Source organism: Terrapene carolina, unplaced genomic scaffold, assembly GCF_002925995.2.
Source record: "Terrapene carolina triunguis isolate 2854851 unplaced genomic scaffold, T_m_triunguis-2.0 Scaffold210, whole genome shotgun sequence".
In the NCBI taxonomy this organism is placed as follows: Eukaryota; Metazoa; Chordata; order Testudines; family Emydidae; genus Terrapene; species Terrapene triunguis.
Genome location: NW_020664561.1, coordinates 11361981 through 11385501, shown reverse-complemented (window position 1 = coordinate 11385501; position 23521 = coordinate 11361981). Strand labels below are relative to the sequence as shown.

The following is a 23521-nucleotide window of genomic DNA, read 5'->3' as shown; positions in this document are numbered from 1 at the left end:
CAATTTTATTCTTAACTATTGTTTCGACTAATTTGTACCAATGTTAGACTTACCGGTCTGTAATTGCCGGGATCACCTCTAGAGCCCTTTTTAAATATTGGTGTTACATTAGCTAACTTCCAGTCATTGGGTACAGAAGCCGATTTAAAGGACAGTTTACAAACCTTAGTTAATAGTGCCGCAACTTCACATTTGAGTTCTTTCAGAACTCTTGGATGAATGCCATCTGGTCCCGGTGACTTGTTAATGTTAAGTTTATCAATTAATTCCAAAACCTCCTCTAGTGACACTTCAATCTGTGACAGTTCCTCAGATTTGTCACCTACAAAAGCCGGCTCAGGTTTGGGAATCTCCCAAACATCCTCAGCCGTGAAGACTGAAGCAAAGAATCCATTTAGTTTCTCCGCAATGACTTTATCGTCTTTAAGCACTCCTTTTGTATCTCGATCATCGAGGGGCCCCACTGGTTGTTTAGCAGGCTTCCTGCTTCTGATGTACTTAAACATTTTGTTATTACCTTTGGAGTTTTTGGCTAGCCATTCTTCAAACTCCTCTTTGGCTTTTCTTATTATATTCTTGCTCTTAATTTGACAGTGTTTATGCTCCTTTCTATTTGCCTCACTAGGATTTGACTTCCACTTTTTAAAGGAAGTCTTTTTATTTCTCACTGCTTCTTTTACATGGTTGTTAAGCCACGGTGGCTCTTTTTTAGTTCTTTTACTGTGTTTCTTAATTTGGGGTATACATTGAAGTTGGGCCTCTATTATGGTGTCTTTAAAAAGCGCCCATGCAGCTTGCAGGGATTTCACTTTAGTCACTGTATTTTTTAACTTCTGTTTAACTAACCCCTCATTTTTGCATAGTTCCCCCTTTTGAAATTAAATGCCACAGTGTTGGGCTGTTGAGATGTTCTTCCCACCACAGGGATGTTGAATGCTATTGTATTATGGTCACTATTTCCAAGCGGTCCTGTTATAGTTACCTCTTGGACCAGCTCCTGCGCTCCACTCAGGACTAAATCTAGAGTTGCCTCTCCCCTTGTGGGTTCCCATACCAGCTGCTCCATGAAGCAGTCATTTAAAGTATCGAGACATTTTATCTCTGCATTTCGTCTTGAAGTGAAATGTTCCCAGTCAATATGGGGATAATTGAAATCCCCCACTATTATTGAGTTCTTAATTTTGATAGCCTCTCTAATTTCCCTTAGCATTTCATCATCACTATCACTGTCCTGGTCAGGTGGTCTATAATAGATCCCTAATGTTATATTCTTATTAGAGCATGAAATTTCTATCCATAGAGATTCTATGGAACATGTGGATTCACTTAAGATTTTTACTTCATTTGATTCTACATTTTCTTTCACACATAGTGCCACTCCCCCACCCCTACCCCCGCACGACCTGTTCTGTCCTTCTGATACATTTTGTACCCCGGAATGATTGTGTCCTATTGATTGCTCTCAGTCCACCAGGTTTCTGTGATGACTATTATAACAATATCCTCCTTTATCACAATGCACTCTAGTTCACCCATTTTATTATTTAGACTTCTAGCATTTGTGTACAAGCACTTTAAAAACGTGTCACTGTTTATTTGTCTGCCCTTTTCTGATGTGTCAGATTCTTTTTTATGTGAATGTTTATCATCTGATCTGGCCCTTACGTTATCCTCTTCCATCCTCTGCTCCTGACTAAAACCTGGAGATTCTCTATCATTAGACTCTCCCCTAAGAGAAGTCTCTGTCCGATCCACATGCTCCTCTGCAGCAGTCGGCTTTCCCCCATCTCCTAGTTTAAGAACTGCTCTACAACCTTTTTAATGTTTAGTGCCAGCAGCTTGGTTCCACTTTGGTTTAGGTGGAGCCCATCTCTCCTGTATAGGCTCCCCCCATCCGAAAAGTTTCCCCAGTTCCTAATGAATGTAAACCCCTCCTCTCTACACCATCGTCTCATTGAGACTCTGAAGCTCTGCCTGCCTACCTGGCCCTGCGCGTGGAACTGCGAGCATTTCTGAGAATGCCACCATTGAAATCCAGGACCTCTGTCTCTTCCCTAGCAGCCTAAATTTGGCCTCCAGGACATCTCTCCTACCCTTCCCTATGTCATTGGTACCTACATGTACCACGACCACCGGCTCCTCCCCAGCACTACACATAAGTCTGTCTAGATGCCTCGAGAGATCCGCAACCTTCGCACCAGGCAGGCAAGTCACCATACGGTTCTCCCAGTCATCACAAACCCAGTTATCTACGTTTCTAATGATCGAATCTCCCATTACTAACACCTGCCTTTTCCTAGCAATTGGAGTTCCCTCCAGTTTTTTATTATTTTCTTCTCTGCAGTCTGGACCTTGACGATACCTTGTCCAAGAAATTTGGACCTTGACAAAAAACAAATTGACTACCCCCTGCTATACTCAAACACTAATTTTGGGGAGGATACAATGTATTTTTCATACACAACTATGAGGATGAATCCCTGCTTTATGTGTAAAACTCAGCTCAGCCTTAACTACTGGAGGCACAACTGGCATCCCATAATTATTTGGCAACATCCAAGTGTGCTAGGCATTTCACAGAAGAAACAGGAACGTGGGCACTCTGACAACACTGCAGCCTAAATTTAAATGTGACATAAGAAGCGTGACAAACTGAAGGGGAGTCATTGGGTGAAGCACAATCTGTAACCCACTAACACCCAGCTGCTTTTCGCCCCACTCCTCCTTTCCTTCCCTCCCTATGACCACTCCAGCTTGAATGGTCCCTTGAAATGTGTGTTAACTACTTATTCTAAACAAGCTGTTCAAATGTTGTATTTAGCAGAGAAACTGAGGGCTTGTCTACTTTACAAAATTAGGTCGATTTAAGTTAGATTGACCTCCAGCCACCACAGCAATTAAATCAGGGGCTGGTGTCCACACTAGCCTCCTTCTGCTGGTGCTCCACATCCTCACCAGGATTGTTTGCATCGACTATAGTAGGGCATTGGGGAGCACTGACAACAGCACGGGGCTCACAGCTGGAGTCCCCCTGCCCCGGGACTGACAGCCAGAGAAAAGTGAAATAATAGTAGCTCTGAAACTGTGGTGAAATTGAGTCCTGCACTGGGCTGTCAGCCCTAGGGTGGGAAGCAGGGGGAGAAGCTCCTGTTGTGAGCCCCATGCCGGGCTGACAGCTCGAGCCATCAGCACTGGAGGGGAAGGCAGCTGTAAGCCCTGCGCCTGGTTGACAGCTCGGGCTGTCAGCGCAGGGGCAGAGCTTCAGCTGTCAGCCCCACACAAGGCTGACAGTCAGATGATGTAAGTAACGCAGTGTCCACATGGAGACTGTGTTGCCCTAACTACATCAACCTAAGCACTATGTCTCTCACGGAGGTGGAGTTAAGTTAATGTACTGGGCGACTTATATTGGCAAGAGCACCACTGTAGTGTAGACACTAACAGAGTTAGGTCAATGTAAGCTGCCTTACGTCGACCTAACTCTATGGTGTAAGCTGCCTTACGTCGAAAACTAACTCGGGCCCAGATCTGAAGAAGACCTCGGGGTAAGCTTGTCCCTCTCACCAACAGAAATTGGTCCAATAAAAGATATTACCTCACCCACCTTGATTCTCTATTATCCTGGGACCAACGCAGCTACAACACCACTGCATACAGCAAAACAATGAATACAGATCTGACAGGGGAAAAGACGTGGGTATAGACAAAAGCAAGTGGTCTTCAGACTGCGGTGAACTCAATTTTACAGTTTTTTGTTTTGTCTTTTTTAATTCTGACCCACAAACATCCTTTGGTTTTTAGTATATTAAAAGAAATGGCAAGCAGTATCCACTTTAAACACCTCTTCTCCCATTTACATTTGCCAGCTTAAAAAAAAAAAAAAATCAAATATGCAGCATAACCTTAAAGAACATGAAAAAGACAAAGTTACTCACCCTATGCAGTAACTGTGGTTCTTCAAGATGTGTCCCCCTATGGGCGCTCTACTCTAGGTGCGTTTGTGCTCCATGCACCTCAGACTGGAGATTTATAGGTAACAGTGTCCATTGTAGCAGTGTCCATTGGGCCCACACACCCCCTGCAGCCTTGTGCCTTACACTGAGGCTGTATAGAGCTGCATGGGTGAACCGCCCTCAGTTCCTTCTCTGCCGTGGAACCAGTTGTAAAGAACTATGAAGCAGAGGGGAGGAGGGCGAGTAGTGGAAAACCCATAGGGGGACATCTTGAAAAACCACAATTATTGCACAGGGTGAGTAACCTTCCCTTCTTCAAGTAGGAACTATGGGTGCTCCACTCTAGGTGACTATTGAGCATTACTATCTACAGAGGGATGGGGCTTCGGAGTGGAGTCTAGGATCGAAGACAGACCAGTAGAGCCAAATATGGCATCAGAAGCTCAGGCATGAGTGATAGCACAGTGTTCAGCAAACATATGAATGGATGTCCAAGTCATGGCTCTACATATTTCTGCAATGGGAAAGTTCTTAAGAAAAGGCTATTGAAGAAGAGTGAGTAAATACTCTATGGAAGCTGAAGATCATGAGACTGATAGCAGTAGGTAATGCAGCCAGATATCCACCTAGAGAGTCTTTGCTTGGAAATCAGAGATCTCTTAGTTCTCTGCAATGGAGAGAAATAATCTGGGAGATTTCCTACAGGGCTTAGTCCTGTCTAAATCAGGAGGGTATTAGACTTTTACATCAAGTGTATGTAATGTATTTTCTCCTTTACAAAAACCAGCGTGACTTAGGGAAGAAAACTGGAAGGTGGATAGGTTGACATGTGGCAGTCCGAAGATACCTTTGGCAGGACTTGGGATATAGTCACTGCGTGACCTTATTCTTAATGATTTTTTTTTTTTTTAAATATGGAGATATACCTATCTCATAGAACTGGAAGGGACCTTGAAAGGTCATCAAGACCAGTCCCCTGCCTTCACAGCAGGACCAAATACCATCCCTGACAGATTTTTGCCCCAGATGCCTAGATGGCCCCTTCAACCCTGGGCTTAGCAGGCCAATGCTCAGCCCACTGAGCTATCCCTCCCCCCAGATGACTGTGAAGGAGGTGGGGGTGGGGGAGGAGAGTGATGCTATTAGACACCCTACCTCACCCACTCTTCAAGAAGTACTAATGGCACTACAAAAGCAGATTTCATAAACAGGAGTAAAAGAACCAAGACTTATTGTATGAGAAACCTAAGAGAGCGACTTCTGGATGGAAGTCAATCTCTAGTTCTCAGTGGAAGCACATGGGGTGTGTTATTTCTACTCACATAACATCCAACTCTGAAGAAGTATATTTATGGAGAACCCTATGATTCATCCTGATCATCCAGGAAGCAAGGGACATTTGTCTTGTCACCCTCACATCCTAAGGTCTCCTCAAGATAAAGACAGGGTACTGAATAAGATATAACAAGCCCCTACCCTTAAACCAAAACCCACTACAAAGGTAGGAGCCCATTTCCCAAGCACATAGCTCAGCAGCGTGAATGTCCTATGGCTTATCCACATTAAAAGTACCTCTTGTCTCTTTGGAACTGCTGTTAAATGAGAAAGGGCAGTCAAGTAACCCACCATAGGATCTGCTGTCTGTGTAACATACAGCCTATAAGCAAAGGACCTAGGAAACAACAGTCTATTTGAGGGCTCTTAAAAGCCCGGGGTGGGGGCACCAAGAGGACTGAGACAAGCAACAGAAAGAGAGATACTCCACCATAAGCAAGATTACAGTGTGTGCTTCAGAGAGGCTCTAACACTCCACCTGAGGCATCCAGGCAGTGTGACAAAGCTTTGGAGAAGGCAACTGATAAGAGGCGCATCATCAACAAAAAATGTGCCAAAGCCTCACCCATTTACTGAGCTTGAAATTATTTTCAAAAGTTAAGTATAAAATAAAAATTGGAACTGCATAAGAGTTTTCATTAAGACTCCTTTTACACACCAGGCACAGCACGATAGAATAATCAGACACAACAAGAGCTGAAAAGCTTCTACCACATCCATAGAAACTGAGGAGAGGCACTTACTGCCTATGGCAAATCTACACAGGCTGATTCATGCTCCTGGCCGGTAAGCATTCTAAAAACTCAAAATTTTGAACTAAATTAAATATGAACTGTCAAATGTCAGAGACAAGATCCACAGAATAAGACCGTGCTGCACAACGTATCTTTGTAGAAAGAAAAAAGTCACTGTTTCAATTGGGGGGGGGGGGGGCGGAGGTTTTGTAACCCTATACATTTTATGGATTTAAATATCTGACTAACTAATAAAGGGGCTGTAGGCTTGTAATCCTTACCTCTGAAGCAGTAGCGGCAATATTAACATTGCTCGACTGCCCATTCATTAGCTCCATACTGCCCACACCATTGATCTTCTGCCCTACATTTACAGCAGCAGGGTAGTCACTTCATTTCCAAGGCAACAGAGTAATCATTCCTACAAGAAAATGAAAGCAAGTCAGAAATTGTATTCTTATAATAATGCTGCTTGTTGTTTTCATTTCTGCACAGAAAAACTGTTTGGTAAGGAAAAATATTTTGGGACCGTCAATGCAATAAAATTATTTATTTATATATGAATGCTACTGATACAATAAAGGTTTGTTATATTTTCAATTTCATGAAATATTAGTGCCCCCTAGTGCTGAGAAACAGATCCTAGCTTAATTTTTACTGGTATCTACATTTGTATTTAATCAGAGTACAGATTAAATACATTTCCTGAATTTGCTAATTATGAATTATGACTTTTATATTTTAAAGTCAAGTCAGAACTGTGTCAGGGCTGCAATTAACTGGAAAACAGACGGTTTAACGTAACTATAAACAATCCGATAGGACTTTAAAATGTTTAACATTAAAACTGCAATAAAAGGCCACAAGACATAGACACAAAATAAAGTTAATTCATTCCATGGAATTTTTTCCAAAAACACACTCGTAAACATGTATAGATGAGTTTTAAATTACTTGCAGTAATCTTCATTAGTACATCTGACAAATATGTAATCCTAAAGAGCAAGAGATTGCAAGAACAAAAATTTAAGTAATTCAACATGCCCAGGAGTAATCTGATAATTAAAAGATCATTGCAGGAAAGAAAAAAAAAAAAAGAAAAAAAAAATGAGGAGGATTTGAAATATAGGCCCACATCCTGAGGCTTTCAAGATCTTTCTGCTCTCCACCAATCCTTGCCTGATCTATGCTGAGCTGGTCCACTGATGCAATTTAGAGCAGCCATGCAACTGCAAGTAGTTTAGACAGCAGCAACCCATCAACAGTGGTTATATGCCAACTCTGTTCACACATATCAGTTGCACAAAAGCAGTCAATGATGTACTTGGATGGTCTCAACTCTGTCCAGTATAAACCCAAACACAGTAGCTACAATCCACAGAGCAATAATGAGGGACAAAAGATATGTTTAATAAACATTTTATCAGCATTTACAAAAAACTTTAAATATAAAAAAAAAGTTTAGTTTAAATATATTCTTGTTTAGTTTTCCCCTCCAGAGGCTTTACATGAACAACAAAACAAAACAAAAAAAGACGGACAAATTAAGCAGCCACTATGCAATTACAACCTGTGAATGTGCTTGTTTTACTACTTGTTGGCACAATAATCCAGTAGCTGCTTTGATGCACATCTCCCACATTCCTGAATTCTGAAAAGGAAAACAGAGGGGCATTAGTGAAGAGATACAGTCAGGCAATTCCCCAATCCTCATGTCCCCAGATTAATCTCAGATCTCAAATTACCTCCTCATGGTGCTCCAGCACCCAGTGATTTCCCCACTTCCATCGCGTGAAGACTGGTACATCCCTTGGACCCCACTGCATCAGATGAGATTTAAGACAGAAGTGTCAAGGAGCACGTCTTCACTCTGGACATGAACCACTCCTGTTCTCTGAATCCTACAAGGAACCATGAGAGAAGAAAATTATTAGCTCAGCTTCAAAAAACCCACTCACAACAAAACAGGAAAACAAAATGCAACTTTAAACTTAAAAATGAATTACAGTAATAAACAAGTTCCTTACCTCCTTAACCACCACCATTCAAAAGTAGCAGTGCTCAAAGTTGACTCTGACCTCAGGCCAAGAGTTAATCGGTAGTGGGTGCAGCAGGAGGCGATAGCTTTCTGCCATAGTATCTGCACGCAGTCATGCAAGGAAGCAGCCCCTGCCTCTCACAATGCATGCATGGATCCACCAGAAGGATAGGACTATTTAAAGCAGCAAGTTTAATGAATTAAAAACAAACAGTTGGACACATGTTTCAGGGAGCTGTGACTGCAATTGTCGGATAAGGGCTTTCTATTGAAAAATGTGTGATTTCCCTCACACAACTTCAGGGATCATTTGTCTTTTTAAAAAAAAGTTATGAGACACAACAAATACAATACTATAATCAGATAGCTTTTCTGCACAAGAGCAGAATCAACTAAAAAGTTTTCTATTCATGACCTTTGTCCACAAAAGTTTGGGTTTCTAAAAAGCCTCTCATTTTTTCAGGATCACCCACCAGCCTATTTGATTTCTTCGTACCTTCTGTTTTGTGATTCTTTGTGAAGGAGGTTACGTTAAAAAAAAATTATTTTATTTTACTGCCTTAGCTATTATTTTTCAATTAAACAAGAACAGACTGAAACCATGATGTAGTATCTTCTATATAAGCACTAGAGGAAAACACTACTTAAAAACATTCAAGGAACCTTGCTGAGCCCTGGTTTACACTACAACTTGTGTCAGTATAACTACGTTGCTCAGGGGTGTGGAAAATCCACACCCCTGAGCAACATAGTTATAGTGACCTAACCCCAGCATCGACAGCGCTATGTTAAAGGGAGGGCTTCTCCTGTCAACATAGCTACCACCTCTTGGGGAAGTGGAGTACCTACGCCGATGGGAGAAGCTCTCCTTTTAGCATGGAGTGTCTTCAGTAACCAGTGCAGCTGTGCCACTGCACCGGTGCAGCTGTAAGCATAGACAAGCTCTGAGTTTATTATAGCGGACTGTCAGGCCTGCTATAGCTAAGGGCAAGACCAGCTTTCTATTTAAAGCTCAACTCTTCTACATGCTCCCGCACGGTTACTCAGATTGCCTTGAAATTTGGTGTGCCTCATATGGGCACAGGGTACAGTTAGGGAGCCAAATTTGAGGTATTTTGACCAAGGGGTTCCCAAGATACAGCAATCTGAAAAAACAGTTCTCTTAAGGCTGATGTATTTTTTTGCCCAGACCTGGGGATCAAACCAGTGCTCCGATCCTGTAACAGGGGTCTTAATCGCTCAAGAGTTACCCCCAACTAGTGTCTGCCCCATTGCCCCTTTAGGGGAGCAAAATTCAGAACTGTATTCACCAAAGAATTTAGCTTTCATTTCAGGCGCGTGCCTAATGGTCACAAGGTACACAGAGCATGCACGCATGCATGAACAGAGGAACCAAGAGCCCATATTTGGGGGACCTTGACCTTCTGAAGGGGTCTATGCCAGTCTCTCCCTGCTCTATGCGTGAGCTGACATCTCGGGTTCAAGCTCTGTGGCCCTGCTGCTTGGGGTGGGGAGCTGAGAACAGACATGCTAGGAGCATGCACCAAGAACACACTGCTGAGACTGGAGGAGGTGGGGAGAACAGGTATGATTTAGACACATCACAGGTTTCTCAAACACTGGGGAAGGGGGATGGAACACCCACTGAGATGAATGGAGCAGTTCACATGTCAGAGCTATTGTTTCAGGCTGTACTCATCTCTAAGGGGTGCTCTCATTAGCTGAGACCATCATATTGAGATGAATGGCCCACTTCACACCTCTTAGAGCCTCCTGTATTTCAGGATTATCCTGTGCTGGGAATCAGGATATAGCAAAGCAGTTGCTGATGATTAACTTCATACAATATTAAAGCAGAGAGCTAGCTCTACTACAGCTGAGGTTGACAAGACTTTTCTATTTAAAGAACAATTATTCTAAATGTTCTAGAATCGTGGGGGCATGGAACAGCATTAGTGATCCAAATCATGTGGCCTAGAGGAAAGAACAGCAGACTGGAATTTATGTCTACACTTCGGACCTTACAGCAGCACAGCCATAGATGCCGACTTCCCCGCTTTTCCCTGGGTGCTCGACCCCCCACCCCCACCCCTGCCCCCATTCCACCCCTTCCATGAGGCTCCACCCCTGCCCCAACTCTTCCCACCCTTGCCCGACCCCTATTCCAACTCCTTCCCCAAATCCCCACCACGGCCCCGCCTCCTCCCCTGAGCACACCACATTCCCGCTCCCCCCCCCCCCCCCCCCCCCGTCTTTTCACCCCCCCCCCACCCCTTGTTGCGGGCGCGGGGGGGGGGGGGGGGGGGCGGGGGCGCCGGGGGGGCGGGGGGGGGGGGGAAGGCTGGCTGTCGGTGGGTGCAGAGCGCCCACTAATTTTTCCCCATGGGTGCTCCAGCCCTGGAGCACCAATGCAGTCGGCGCCTATGAGCACAGCTGCACTGCTGAAAGCTCTCCTGTGTAGCTGCTGTATGCCAGTAGGAGAGCTCTCCGGGAGGCATAATTAAACCACCCCCAATGAGCAGCAGTAGCTATACTGTCAGAAAAGCATCTCCCACCGATATAGCACTGTCCCCACCAGCGCTTTTGTCTGTGAAGGGCACGAGATACCTTAACTCTGCATTATTGAAGGTTGGTTTTTTTGGTCAGTGAATACTTTTAAGTGTGACTAGATTATTTATTTAAAAAAACCCTTTAACTCTTAGGCTATGTCTACACTAGCACTTCTTCGGTAAAATTTGTGTCAGTCAGGAGTGTTAAAAAACCACACTCCTGACTGACATAATTTGCACCAACAGAAGCGCCAGTGTGGATAGTGCTATGTCAGCAGGAGATGCTCTCCCATTGACACAACTACTGCCTCTCATTGGGGGTGGTTTAATTATGCCAGTGGGAGAGCTCTCTCCTAGCGGCATAGAGAGTCTACACAGGAGACCTTGCAGTGGCTCAGCTGCAACGGTACAGCTGTGCCGCTGTAAGATTTCTAGTGCAGACATAGCCAGAATCTGGGAGGCCCTTTGGAAATGTGTTTTGTCTTATTTTGCAAGCTCATGAACTGGAGAAGGATTTACCACCACCTGCCCCATGGTGAATAAAAAAGTTGATCTTTTAAAAAAAATAAAAAAATAAAAAAAAATTTGACTATTAAAACCAGATTTTTTTAAAAAATATAAACCTGTATTTAATTTAATAAAAACAAACCTATTTATAATTAAAATGACAATTTATGTTAAAGCCTAAATTTATTATGACCTATTAAAATAATTTAAATTAAGAAAATTTAAAAAAATAATATTAAGCAGTACATGTTTGCTGCCAAGTTTTAAAGAAAGTTATATCACTGAACTGGTTGAAGTCACTGGCAAACACCTGGAACCAGGCTTTGTTGGAAAGCTAAACCAGCTTTGGATAGCAGCAGTCTCTTCTGCAGATGCAGACAACGTTTTCTTTATTTCAGTTTGTTCAACTAGTTCAGCTCACTGACTAGTTCATTCAAAGATAAGAGACCAATAGGGAGTTGAAAAAGCAAGAAAAAAAATAGCTACTAATTTTCCATAACTGTTGTTTAAGATGTGTTGCACATGTCCATTGCACTCAGTGTTTGTGCACCCCACACTCAGTCACTGGAAAAATTTTTCTCAGTGTTACCCATCAGTGCGGTTCAAACACCCTCTGCCGTTGCGTACCACCAACTTCCCCAAAACCTGCCCTCCCCTTTTCCTTTTCACCATACAACTCCAACCCAGAGGGGTAGGAAAGTGGGTTGTGGAATGGACATGTACAACAGATCTTGAAAAACAACTATTATGGAAGGTTAGTAACTGTTTTATCCTCTTTGAGTGATTGCACATGTCCGTTCCATTCTTGGCAGCTCACAAGCTACAAAGCAGAAGTCATGGGAGTTTATATACACGCACAACTCATCCAAACTTAAAAGAGTCTCCAGAATGGGGATGTGAAGGTGGGGACTTATAATTGCCGCTTTAAAAGTGTCCTAGATAGGGACTTGTGCAAGAAACACTGACAAGGCTCATTGTGATTTTGTGGAATGCCATGTTACTTTGCTCGCTGTGGAAATGCCAGCCTGTATACACAAATACAGGAGGCTATTCATGCTGAAATTCTCTGTGATGATACTGGGAGAGCCTTCATCCTGTTTGTGATGGCCATGAACAGTTGGGTTGACAAATGGAATTGTTTAGTCCTACCTATGTAGAATGCCCAAGGTCTTCGAACATCTAGCATGCACAGGTGTTGCTCCTCTCTATTGGCATAGGGTTGTGTGTAAAACATATGCAAGAAAATTGACTGGCTAACATGAAAATTAGATACCACTTTAGAGAGAAATCTTGGATAAGGGCGTAGATACACTTTGTCCTTGAAGAAAATTGTATAAGGAGGTTCAGATGTCGGAGCACACAGCTCAGCCACCCTCCTGGCTGAAGTGATTGCTACTAAAAAAGCCAACTTCCAGTAATAGGTGTAGTAAGCAGCACATTGCTAAAGCTTCAAATGGAAGTATCATAAACTTTGACAAAATTAAAGTTCAAGTCCTGCAGGGAACCAGTTTTCTTATCTGAGGATACAACTTTTCCAGGCCTTTAAAAAATCTGATTGCGATACAGTTGTTCACATGAAGATGGAAAGCTGATGTTGCTGCTAAGTGGACCTGGATAGAACTAATCACCAACCCTTGATGTTTTAGGTGCAACAGATAGTCCAGGCTATGCTGGATTGAGGAAACCTCGAATTGATGAGATAAGATGAAAAAATGCTTCCATTGCAAAATTTAAGTAGTCTTGGTGGAAGCCTACCTACTATTTAACAAGACATGGTGAACTTGCTCCAATCAGGAGTGACTCCTCTGTAGGATTTAGCCATGGAGCCTCCAAGCTGTTAAATGAAGTGCCCACAGGTTCAGCTGGAGCAGCCAACCATGATCCTGCAAAATTATGTCTGGGTCCAACAAGAAGTGAAATCAGAGCCTCCACCAACAGATTGGAGAACGAGTGCTGCTGGGGCCAGGCTGGGGCTATTAGTATAACCCAGGCAAGTCTCATTTTATGGTTAGCAACAACTTGGAGTAGCAGTGGACTTTGAGGAAAAAGCATAGCAGAGCTTGTTCAACCAGGATAGTAGGAAAGTGTCTGTGATGGAAACAGGACTGCGACCTTGTAGGGAACAAAACTGGTGGCATTTCCTATTGGCTTTGGTTGTAAATAGGTCTATTTGGGGATTCCCCCACTGATAGAAAACACCCCTGGCTACATCCAGGTGGAGAGATCACTCTTGGTGACTCGAACGATATGCAAGCTTGTTTTGCACCTCTGGAAGGCAAGAGGCTTTGAGATTGATTAAATCGGCAATGCAAAAGTTCCATTAGTGAATTGCCTCATGACAAAGCACAAAAGAGCGGACTCCTCACTGCCTGATGAGGCAGAACATTGCCACTCTGTCATCTGTGAGAACAAACAGGCTTCTTCCCTTTACCTAAGATAGGAAAGCCTGACAGGCTAGGTGGAAAGCCCTTAGCTCCCTGACATTAATAAGCAGAGACAGGTCCCACGAGGACCATGAACTCTGAGTTTGGAGCAGACCCACGTAAGCTCCCACCTCCAGACAGACATATCCATCACTAATGTGAGCAAACTACTAACTGTGGTATGTAACCTACCATTTAAATCAGCTTCTGCACCAGATGATTGGAGGATAACTAATATGACACTGACTTTAAGAAAAAAGTTCCAAAGGTGATCCTGGCAATTACAGGCCAGTAGGCCTAACTTCAGTATCTGACAAATTGGTTGAAACTGTAGTAAAACAAAACAAAAACAACAAAACAAACAAAACACCAACAGATTTATCAGACACATAGATTAACACAATTTGTTGGGGAAAGAGTCAACATGGCTTTTGTAACGGGAAATCATGCCCATGGGCGGCGAGTTATATTCTTTCGTGGTGCTCAGGCTCCAAGAATATTCAGGGCTGGGGGCCCTGCTCCACCAATATTTGGAGCTGGGTCTCTCCCCCGGCCCTGCCTGGAGCACATCCGGGGCATCCCCCGCCCTGGCCCGGACCGTCCCTGCCTGAAAGAAAGCAGCGCGCGCCTCCCCCTTGCCTGCTTGTGCTGCCTGTGTAGCACATTCCTACACGGAGCAGTATCCTACACTACACAGGCTGCTGCTGCTGCCTAAGGGCTATAGCACAAGAGCAGCGCCAGCAGGCTGGCTGCTGCAGCACCTCAGAGGGGGAGGGGGAGGCACACACATGCTTGGCAGCCCTCCCCGTCCCCTCCCCTCTCCCGGCACCCACCTGGAGGAGATGCCAAGGGGGCTTCCAGCCAGGAGACATCTGGAGTGGACCTCACTCACCTGAGCAGCTGCTGGGGCTTTGGTGAGTGTTTGACCCTGTGAGCCACCTCCCCCCCAGCCCCGAGCCCCCACTCCTGCCCAACGCTGGGCAAGGGGCAGCCCCATCCCCCAGTGAGGCTACAGTGAGGGGCAGCAAGGGAGGAACGAAGCCACATGTGATGACAGTCCCCTCCCCCCCCGCACGCACCCACCCACCACAGGGGAGATGGGGAGGGAGACTTCCTAGACCCGAGCAGCTGGGACTTGGGTGAATTTTGTGACAACCTGACCTCCCCCGCCCCCACAGCCACCACTCCTGCCCCATCCTGGGCAAGGGGCAGCCCCATCCCCCACCCCCAGTGAGGCTATGGTGAGGGGCAGCAGCAGGGGAGGCCACATGTGATGGCAACCCCTGCCCCGGTACTCACCATAGGGGAGGCGAGGGGGCTTCCTGGACCTGAGAGGGGCCCTAGGAGCATGTGCAGTGACAGTGGTGCAGAGTGAGTGTGCTACAGGAAGGGAGAGGGGAGGGGGAGAAGAGGAGGGGTCCCTCCCCTGGAGCTTGCTGCTGCCAGCAGGGGCGGGGGGAGTCCTCTCTGGCCCTAGCCCTGGGGCAGCCTGTCTGCACCCCAAGCTCCTCATCCCCGGCCCTGCCCCACCCCAGAACCCCAGCCCTGAGCCACCTCCTGCACTGTGAACCCCTCATCCCCAGCCGCACCCCAGAGCCCTCACCTGAGGGGAAAAAACACGCAACTTAAATTTGGCGGTCAGTTTGGGGTATCGTGTTTAGCACACAATACTTGATTATTTTACACCCTTTAAAGTATATAATTGGTGGTATACAGGTGTTACGAAGTGGGAATGTTCTTAATGTTTTCTCTGAATACTGTGTGGGTGCCTCAGTTTCCCCTATGCATTTCTTAAGGACCTAGATGGTGGGATAAGGGAGTGTGATTGTTGTAGAGCCCTAGAGGGCCAGTGTGATGCTGTCTGCACAGAGAATGGCCAACACCCTGTCTCTTGGCAACTGATGGCCTGGGCCGCTCTCCTACAAGGTGCCAGCTGAAGGTGTTGGAGAACAAAGATCAGGTGGCCTCCTAATGCCTGGAAAAGAGACAAAGGCCAGAGGAGTGGCTGGAGGGAGTGTCAGTGCCTGTGCAGACTCCCGGGAAGCGCACAGCGTGGAAGGGGATGCTGGCATGCTCTGAAACTACTCCATACAAAGCCAGTCAGAACTCTGGGGGAGCATGCCTCCTCTCTCTGAGCATACTGTCTCCAGGGCAAGAAGCTTACGCCTTCCTGGGTCTGACCTCGGATCATTCAGCATGCCCTTCCACACCATGCACTTCCCGCACCGAGTCCGCACAGGCAGGGCTCCTGGGGAAGCCAGAGTGTCCTGCACCCCAACTCCGCAGTCAGATGTGACTCTAAGCCAGCTGGTAAAACAGAAGGTTTATTAGACGACAGGAACACAATCTAAAACAGAGCTTGTAGGTACAGAAAACAGGACCCCTCATTCAGGTCCATCTTGGGGGGTGGGGAGCCCAGACTCAAGTTCTGGGTCTCTCCCCGTTTCCCCAGCCAGCTCCAAACTGACACTCCCTCCAGCCCCTCCTCTGGCCTTTGTCTCTTTTCCGGACAAGGAGCCCACCTGATCTCTTTGTTCTCCAACACCTTCAGTTGGCACCTTGCAGGGGAAACAGGCACCCACACAATATTCAGAGAAAACATTAAGAACATTTCCACTTCGTCACAACAGGTACAACAAAATATAATACACCTCTACCTCGATATAACGTGACCCGATATAACACGAATTCGGATATAACGCGGTAAAGCAGTGCTCCGGGACGGCGGGGCTGCGCACTCCGGTGGATCAAAGCAAGTTCAATATAACGCGGTTTCACCTATAACACGGTAAGATTTTTTGGCTCCCAGGGACAGCGTTATATCAAGGTAGAGGTGTACATGTCAAAAGTGATTGTTTAAATGTACAAGAATGTATTCAGTTTTTATGAAGTTTAAACACCAGTGGTGTGCCGCATGCATTGTTTTCACTTATCTGTATCCTGTTATAATGTAATAGCAAACATTTGGCTCTTTTTTTGATGACGGAGAGTGAGAAATGCATTTAGAATCTTTGACCGCCGATCACCCCACACAGTGACCATTTGCTTTGAAATTAGCACTTTCCTGATAGTTCTTCTTTTGCATTACAGTAGGCTTCTCTCTCATTTGATGGGTTATTGTGTATACTCCTGTAACTAAATGTACCACATGGGTAGTGATCCTGTCAGCTTGTTTTCTGAGAGAAGCTTTAAGTATTTACACAAGGAAAAAAATCTTCATCACTGAACTGTTTGGATTTTAACATGGCAGAATAACTGAACAAGACAACGGAGCTCCCCAGAGTTATCCTGGGTAGCCCTGAGAGACTTTTGGAAAACTACATCTCTGCTACCATTTGGAATTATAGACAGACTCACCTGTACACCTATTTTACCTGATTTAAACTCTCAATAACTCATATCTTTTCCCCAGCTAATAAACCTTTAGTTAATTACAGAATTGGCTACCAGTATTTTCTTTGCTCTGACATCTAGGATGCAAATAGACCAGGGTGAGTGACTGGTCTCTTGGAACAGAGACAGACCATTATCACATAGTGCAGCTTGCCTGGGTTGCAAGACAGTCCGTTAGATACTCGAGTCTATCTATAGTATTTTAGGAGTTTACACTTGTTACTGGCTTGATGAAATCTAAATATAGAAAATACAACCATGTTTGGAGTGTCTGCCCTGCTTTTTTGAAGTAGGCACTCACAGTCATGAGCCACTCCATACAGCATGACATACATTCATAAATGATCTGGAAAAAGGGGTAAACAGTGTGGCGGCAAAATTTGCAGACAATACAAAATTAAGATAGATAAGTCCAAAGCAGACTGCAAAGAGTTAGAAAGGAATCTCACAAAACTGGGTGACTGGGCAACAAAATGGCAGATGACATTCGTACTGATAAATGCAAAGTAATGCATATTGGAAATCCATCACAACTGTACATACAAAATGATGGGGCAGTTGCTACCACTCAAGAAAGATCTTGGAGTCATTGTGGATAAAATTCTCTGAAAACATCCCCACAATGTGCCGTGGCAGTTTAAAAAAAAAAAAAAAGCTAACAGAACAATGGGAACCATTAGGAAAGGGATAGATAATACGACAAAATATCATAATGCTGCTATATAAATCCATGGTATGCCCACACCTTGAATCCTGAGTGCAATTCTGGTCGCCCCATCTCAAACAAAGATATATTAGAAATGGAAAATGTACAGAGAAGGGCAAAAGAGATTAAGAACATGGAATAGCTTCCATATGAGGAGAGATTAAAAAGACTGGGACTGTTCCGCTTGGAAAAGAGATGACTTAGGAGGATATGACAGAGGTCTATGAAACCATGAATGGTGTGGAGAAAGTGAATAAGGAAGTGTTATTTACCCCTTCACATAAACCAAGAACCAGGGGTGACCCAATCAAATTAATAGGCCACATATTTAAAACAAACACACACAAGTAAGTACTTCTTCACACAACACACTGTCAATGGGTGCAACTTGTTGCCAGGAGATGTTGTCAACGCCAAAGTATAACTGGGTTCAAAAAAGAAACTAGGTAGGTTTATGGAGGCTAGCTCCACCAATAGCTATTAATCAAGATGACCAGGGATGCAACCCCATGCTCTGTGTGTCCCTAAGCCTCCGATTGCAAGATGCTGGGATTGGATGACAGGGGCTGGATCAGTTGAGAATTGCCTTGTTCTGTTCATTCCCTTTGAAGCATCTGGCACGGGCCACTGTGAGAAGACTAGTTACGGGGCTAGACAGACCATTAGTCTGACCCAGTATAGCCATCTTTATATTCTTATGAAGGTTGAGAGCAAACAGAATGCCTACCCATACACTGAATGGGTCTGTCCACCTATCAAGAGAAGTGAATATGCGAGAGGACTTGTTCAGCACAGAGCTCAAATAGTGATGACCTGGAGAATAAACGGAGGCTCGCCAACTTTAAAGAAATCTGAGATGTAGTCTGGCATGCCGGACTACCTATGTGCATGTGGCCATATGCCCCAGGAGCCTCATGCAGTTTCGAGCTATTCTGACTGGGTGGGCCTGGAGATCTACAGCAAGAAATCAAATCGTTTGGGACCTTGTGTCAGGAAGGAAAGCTCTGGCCTGAGTAGAGTCCAGGACTGCTCCTATAAACTCTATCCTCTGAACTGGATGTGGGATAGATTTTTTTCTAAATTGATCAGTAGATCCAGTTCTTTGAGAGTTGACTGGATGATAGACAAACTGGACAGTACCTGAGCCCTGGACTAGCCTCTGACTAGCCAGTCATCCAAATAAGGGTAGATTTGCACCCGTAGCATCCTCAGTAAACCTGCTATTACTGTTATACATTTTGTGAAAACCTGAGGAGATGCTGACAGGCCGAATGGCAGCACGGTGAACTGGCAATAAGCATGCTTCATTATGAATCTGAGATACTTTGTGACCTTGATAAAGTGCCTACTTTCATGTGGTGATTTAAGTTGAGAGTGGCATACCAGTCTCCAGGGACAGAATAACGGAAGCCAGGGTGACGATGCAACACTTTATCTTTATGAGATATCTGCTTAGCTGGCACAAGTATAAATTGATCTGAGACCTCCTTTTGCTTTCAGGATTAGGAAATAGAAATAGAACCCCCTCCCATCTGTGACACTGAAGAACCTCCTCTATGGTTTCTACCAGAAGGAAAGAATGAACCTGGAAAAGGAGCTCCTCATGAGAATGGTCCCTGAAGAGGGGAGGGAGTATGGAAGGGAGGAGGAGAAACAAATTGGAGGGTATATACCACTTCCACAGTGCTTAAGACCCATCAGTCTGAAGTAATCCAGGAGCAAGCACGGAGGAAGTGGCACAAACTGTTTGCGAACAGGGGGAGATGGACTCTGGCATCCTGGAAACTGGTAAAGCGTCCTCAATCAACCCATCAAATCACCTGTTTAGAATCCCTGGGTATCTAGATGGAGAAGGCATTGATGTAGAAGCAGGAGGAGGAGATGGCCGCGTCTATAACTTCTACTTTTCTTTCTTTGCAGATCCTGGCAAGGAGCAGGGGCAGAGTACCAATGGATCTGCTGTGGGTGAAAATGTGTTTCCTGGATGGGGCAGGAGTATACAATCCCAAAAAGTTTAAAGTTGCCTTAGAATCCTTCACCCCATGGAGTTGAGAAGCTGTTTGCCCTCAAAGGGCAAGTCGAATTGTTTGTTGAACCTCATGCAGAAGCCCTGAGGACTGAAGCCAAGAGCTCCTGCACGTGGAAATCGCAGAAGCCATGGTCCTAGCAGCTGAGTCCTCCACATCTGGTCCAGCCTGCAGCCAAGTTCTCACTACTCATTTCCCCTCATCAACTAAAGTGAAGAACTCCTGCGTAGTGCCCTCCAGCAACATGTCCTTAAACTTTAACAAGGAGTCCCAAATATTACAATCATAACACTCAAAAGAGTTTGTTGGTTGGCAATCCTGAGTTGCAACCCCACAGTAGAATAAACTTTTCTACTAAGTTAATTTTTTAGCATCCTTTGATTTGGGGGTTGCCACCTGTTAGCCCTGTTATTTCCTTTCACTGGTCGCTGATGCCATCAAAAAACCCAGGGCGAAACAGGAATATAGTCAGTCAACCCCCTGGGTATAGGCAGCGAGTGACTCCTCCATTTGGAGAGGCTGGGCACGCCCAGACCATGGCCTTGCCCCGAGGCTCACTCCCACTCGGCCTCCTCCTCCTTGCCTACCACTCACCACCCCCATGTGCCTCTTCGCCCCCTCCCCCAATGCCCCCATGCGGGTGGAGCGGGGATGAGAAGAGGCAGAGAGGGGCCTCAGGCAGGAAGAGGATGAGTGGGAATGGGGCCTCGGGGCAGAGCACAGGCAGGGCCACAGCCAGGACGCCCTTTTGGTGGCAGCATGCTCCAAAGGTGGCAGGCCAGCTGTTTGGGGAGGCTTAGCCTCCCCTGGCCTCTTATACCCACTGCCCATGCCCCTGAGAGGGAACATAATATTTACATTCAGAACTTTTTGAGATGGGAGGAAGGGACAAAGAAGTCTACCAGAGCAACTTATTAGTGAGATGATTTTGCAGCCCATTAAGTAAGGCATCCCAGTGGTGGCCAAAATATCAGAAAGGTGATGGGAGGACTCCTTAACCTCCTCCACCTGTATCTCCAAATCAGAAGCAACCCTCTCCAATAGCTCTTGGTGAGCTCTATAATAATAATTGGAAGTGAGTGAGGTGCCTCTGAAGGGAGGAGGATGCCAGCACAGGGTTGAGGCTGCCACTCCTCCACTAGCTGTCCAACAGACTTCTCCTGAACCACCTTTTCCTGCTTGGTAGCAGGCCCAATACCAGACTAGAGAAAAGGCAGCGCCTGGTGAGTAGATTCTCCATGCCTTTCTGATGATACAGAAAAGGAATGCTTTGAGTAAGACCTAGAAATCCAGGTGTTTTTAAAGGACCACTGAACTGGTCATGGCCACATGCCCAATCCCATTCCAGCTGGAGGATCCCAAAGCAACCTCAGGGTAATAACACCTAGGTGAGGAGTAGCATAACCAGCCCCAAGGCAAGGAAACATAGGAGCCAATCTCCAATTCAGGGGAGGATGAATCACCCTCTGCTAACCAAGGGGATGTAGCACGCTATGCTTCAAAGCAGCACACTGGAAACCCTATATTCACCACTGTCATATAATTATGATATGTTTTGTACAAAGCATGCCTTGTGAGGTATCATTTTAAAAGTTGATCTGTTGAACATTAATATCTTGTTGGATTGTATGTGCTATCACTGTATGGAAAGTTATGAAGTTTTGCTATGTGTGTGTTACTGAAATATGTTGTAAGGTTGGGAACACCCACAACCAGCCTTTCAGGTGCAACCATGGAGGAGCCTGACTTCTGATGGCCAATTAAAGGAATCCACATTCCCAAGAACCGTATATAATAAAGACTTCTCAGAGATAGCACGTAGACAATGGAGACTGCTTGACCCAATCACAAGCATAGATGTTTCCAGCAAGCTGAAAGAAACTATAAAAGAGGGGAAGTGACATCATCACTGGGCCTCTTCCCCCTCCCTGCGCCCAACTCAACACCTGGAAACAGTCTGGAGAACAAAGACTGAACTGGGGAGGTGGTCCCAGGCTGAAAAGGAGAATTCTAGCTTGTGTATTATACCATCAGGGCGGGACTTACTGCTTGATTCAAATCTTGTCTAGTTTATAGAACTCAGGTTGCGATTTTACTTTTATTTCTTAGGTAATCAACTCTGATCTGTACACTTACTACTTATAATCATGTAAAATCTTTCTGTAGTTAATAAATCTGTTTTATATTTTACCTTAAACAGTATTTTGGTTGAAGTGCTTGGGGAATCTGCTCAGTGTAAAAAGCTCATGCATGTTCTCTCCACATTGAGGTAGGGGTGGACTAGGTAATAAACTTACACTGGTCAGGCTTCTGACCAAGGCAGGACAATACAGCCCTGGGGTCCTAGGCTGGGGAAATTGGCTGGAGCCTCTCTATTGTTCGTTCATGAGTGGCTGGGGAAGCATTCATATAACTCAGCTGGGTGTGTCCATGCCTGTGGATGGCTATGTAAGTGCAGTACCTGGAGAGGTTTGCAGCTTGTCACAGCATCTCAGTGCGAGAGCAGTACCCCAGTTCCAGGTTGCACCCAGTCACAGTGGAGGCTGCTGCCGATGGTACCTGAGACAGGTGCCGACTTGGGAAAGAGTATAGTGCAGCCAAGATTGCAGGCTTCCCCTTCAACAGTGCAGATGGGTGTGAAGTCTGAAACACAGGAGGTTGACATGGTATCGATTACTGCACCAACACTGGACCCTGTGATGGAATGCACTCCTGTATTCATACCTACACACTATTGTAATAATCCTTGTACAACGTATACCTTGTGAGGTATATGAAAACTCAACTTGCTGATCAGTAATATCACAGTATAATGTGTGTAGACGTATTATGTGTATAGTTAAAAGTTTCCCTGCATATAATGTTAAAAATATATGTTCAGACTCACGTAGCACCAAACTACTCAAACACACCTGTCTTCAACAAAGGAGGGTATGCTTGTCTTAATTTGCATTTAAGCAATGAACAAAGTCATCAAGCAGCAAGGGAGAAAGGAGAAAACAAAGGAAGCTCACTCAGGTGGAAAAAAAAGAAAAAAAAAACCCAGCAGGGAACATCCTTCCACACAGACTTTTTGTCTTCTGGTTCTCAGCTGGAAATGCTTTTCAAGAGGGGGACTAAAACTATAAAAAGGAGGAACAAGCACCCCAAGAGAACCTCTCCTCTTTCTTCCTGTCTCTTGCACACTTTGCACTTGAGAAGACAAAAGAAGCAGCCATTAGACTCTGAGGGAGGGGCGCTGACCTGAAGGTGGGTCAGTAATATTGCTAGAAGTATGTGTGAGAAACTTCGCTTTGACTCTAATGTAGTTTTTAAGTTGGGCACTAGAAAGTTTTATTTTTATTTTTCTTGTAACCATTTCTGATCTTTATGCCTCATTACCTGTGCTCAAAATCTCTTTGTTGTTATTAAACTTGTTTTATTGTTTTATCTAATCCAGTGTGTTTAAATTGAAGTGTCTGGGTAACTCCATTTAGGGTGGCAAGCTGTTGTATATTATTCCCTTATAAGAATAATGGACTTAATATATTTGGACTGTCCAAGAGAGGCCTGGGCAGTACAAAACACATTTCTGGGGGGAAATCTGGGACTGGGAGAGTGTTGCGGTCATCCTGAAGTATAACCCAGACTGGTGAGAGCCAGAGTGTGACGGGCAGCTACAATTACACAAACACATCTAGGAGTGACCTGCGTGATGAAGGCTGTGAGCGGTCCAGGTTGAGAGATACAACAGTAAGGTACTGCAAGGCACTCTAGGTTGCGAGGCAAGGGTGACACCATCCCCATTAATCTGGATTGCACCCTGGTATGTCAGAGCCCCTTTAACTGCTGGTACCAGAAGCACGGTCTCCTGCAT

The 23521-nt window shown here is 45.1% G+C and overlaps 1 protein-coding gene across 6 annotated transcripts in view; it reads right to left on the bottom strand.

Moving 5' to 3' along the window:
- The window catches only part of LOC112105868 (ras-specific guanine nucleotide-releasing factor RalGPS1), a 294309-nt gene that overhangs the window by 243539 nt on the left and 27249 nt on the right, over window positions 1–23521 (bottom strand). For 4 of the 6 annotated variants that reach the window (XM_029912319.1, XM_029912320.1, XM_029912321.1 and 1 more), the window contains exons 1-3: window positions 7768–7862; window positions 7593–7673; window positions 6304–6443 (exon numbers count right to left, since the gene is read on the bottom strand). In XM_029912319.1, the coding sequence (XP_029768179.1) occupies window positions 6304–6360 (57 nt within the window). In that variant the 5' untranslated portion in view covers window positions 6361–6443; window positions 7593–7673; window positions 7768–7862. Of the gene's footprint in view, window positions 1–6303; window positions 6444–7592; window positions 7674–7767; window positions 7863–22126; window positions 22309–23521 lie in introns of those variants that run through there. The other 2 variants (XM_026655681.1, XM_026655680.1) reach the window with 2 other exon arrangements.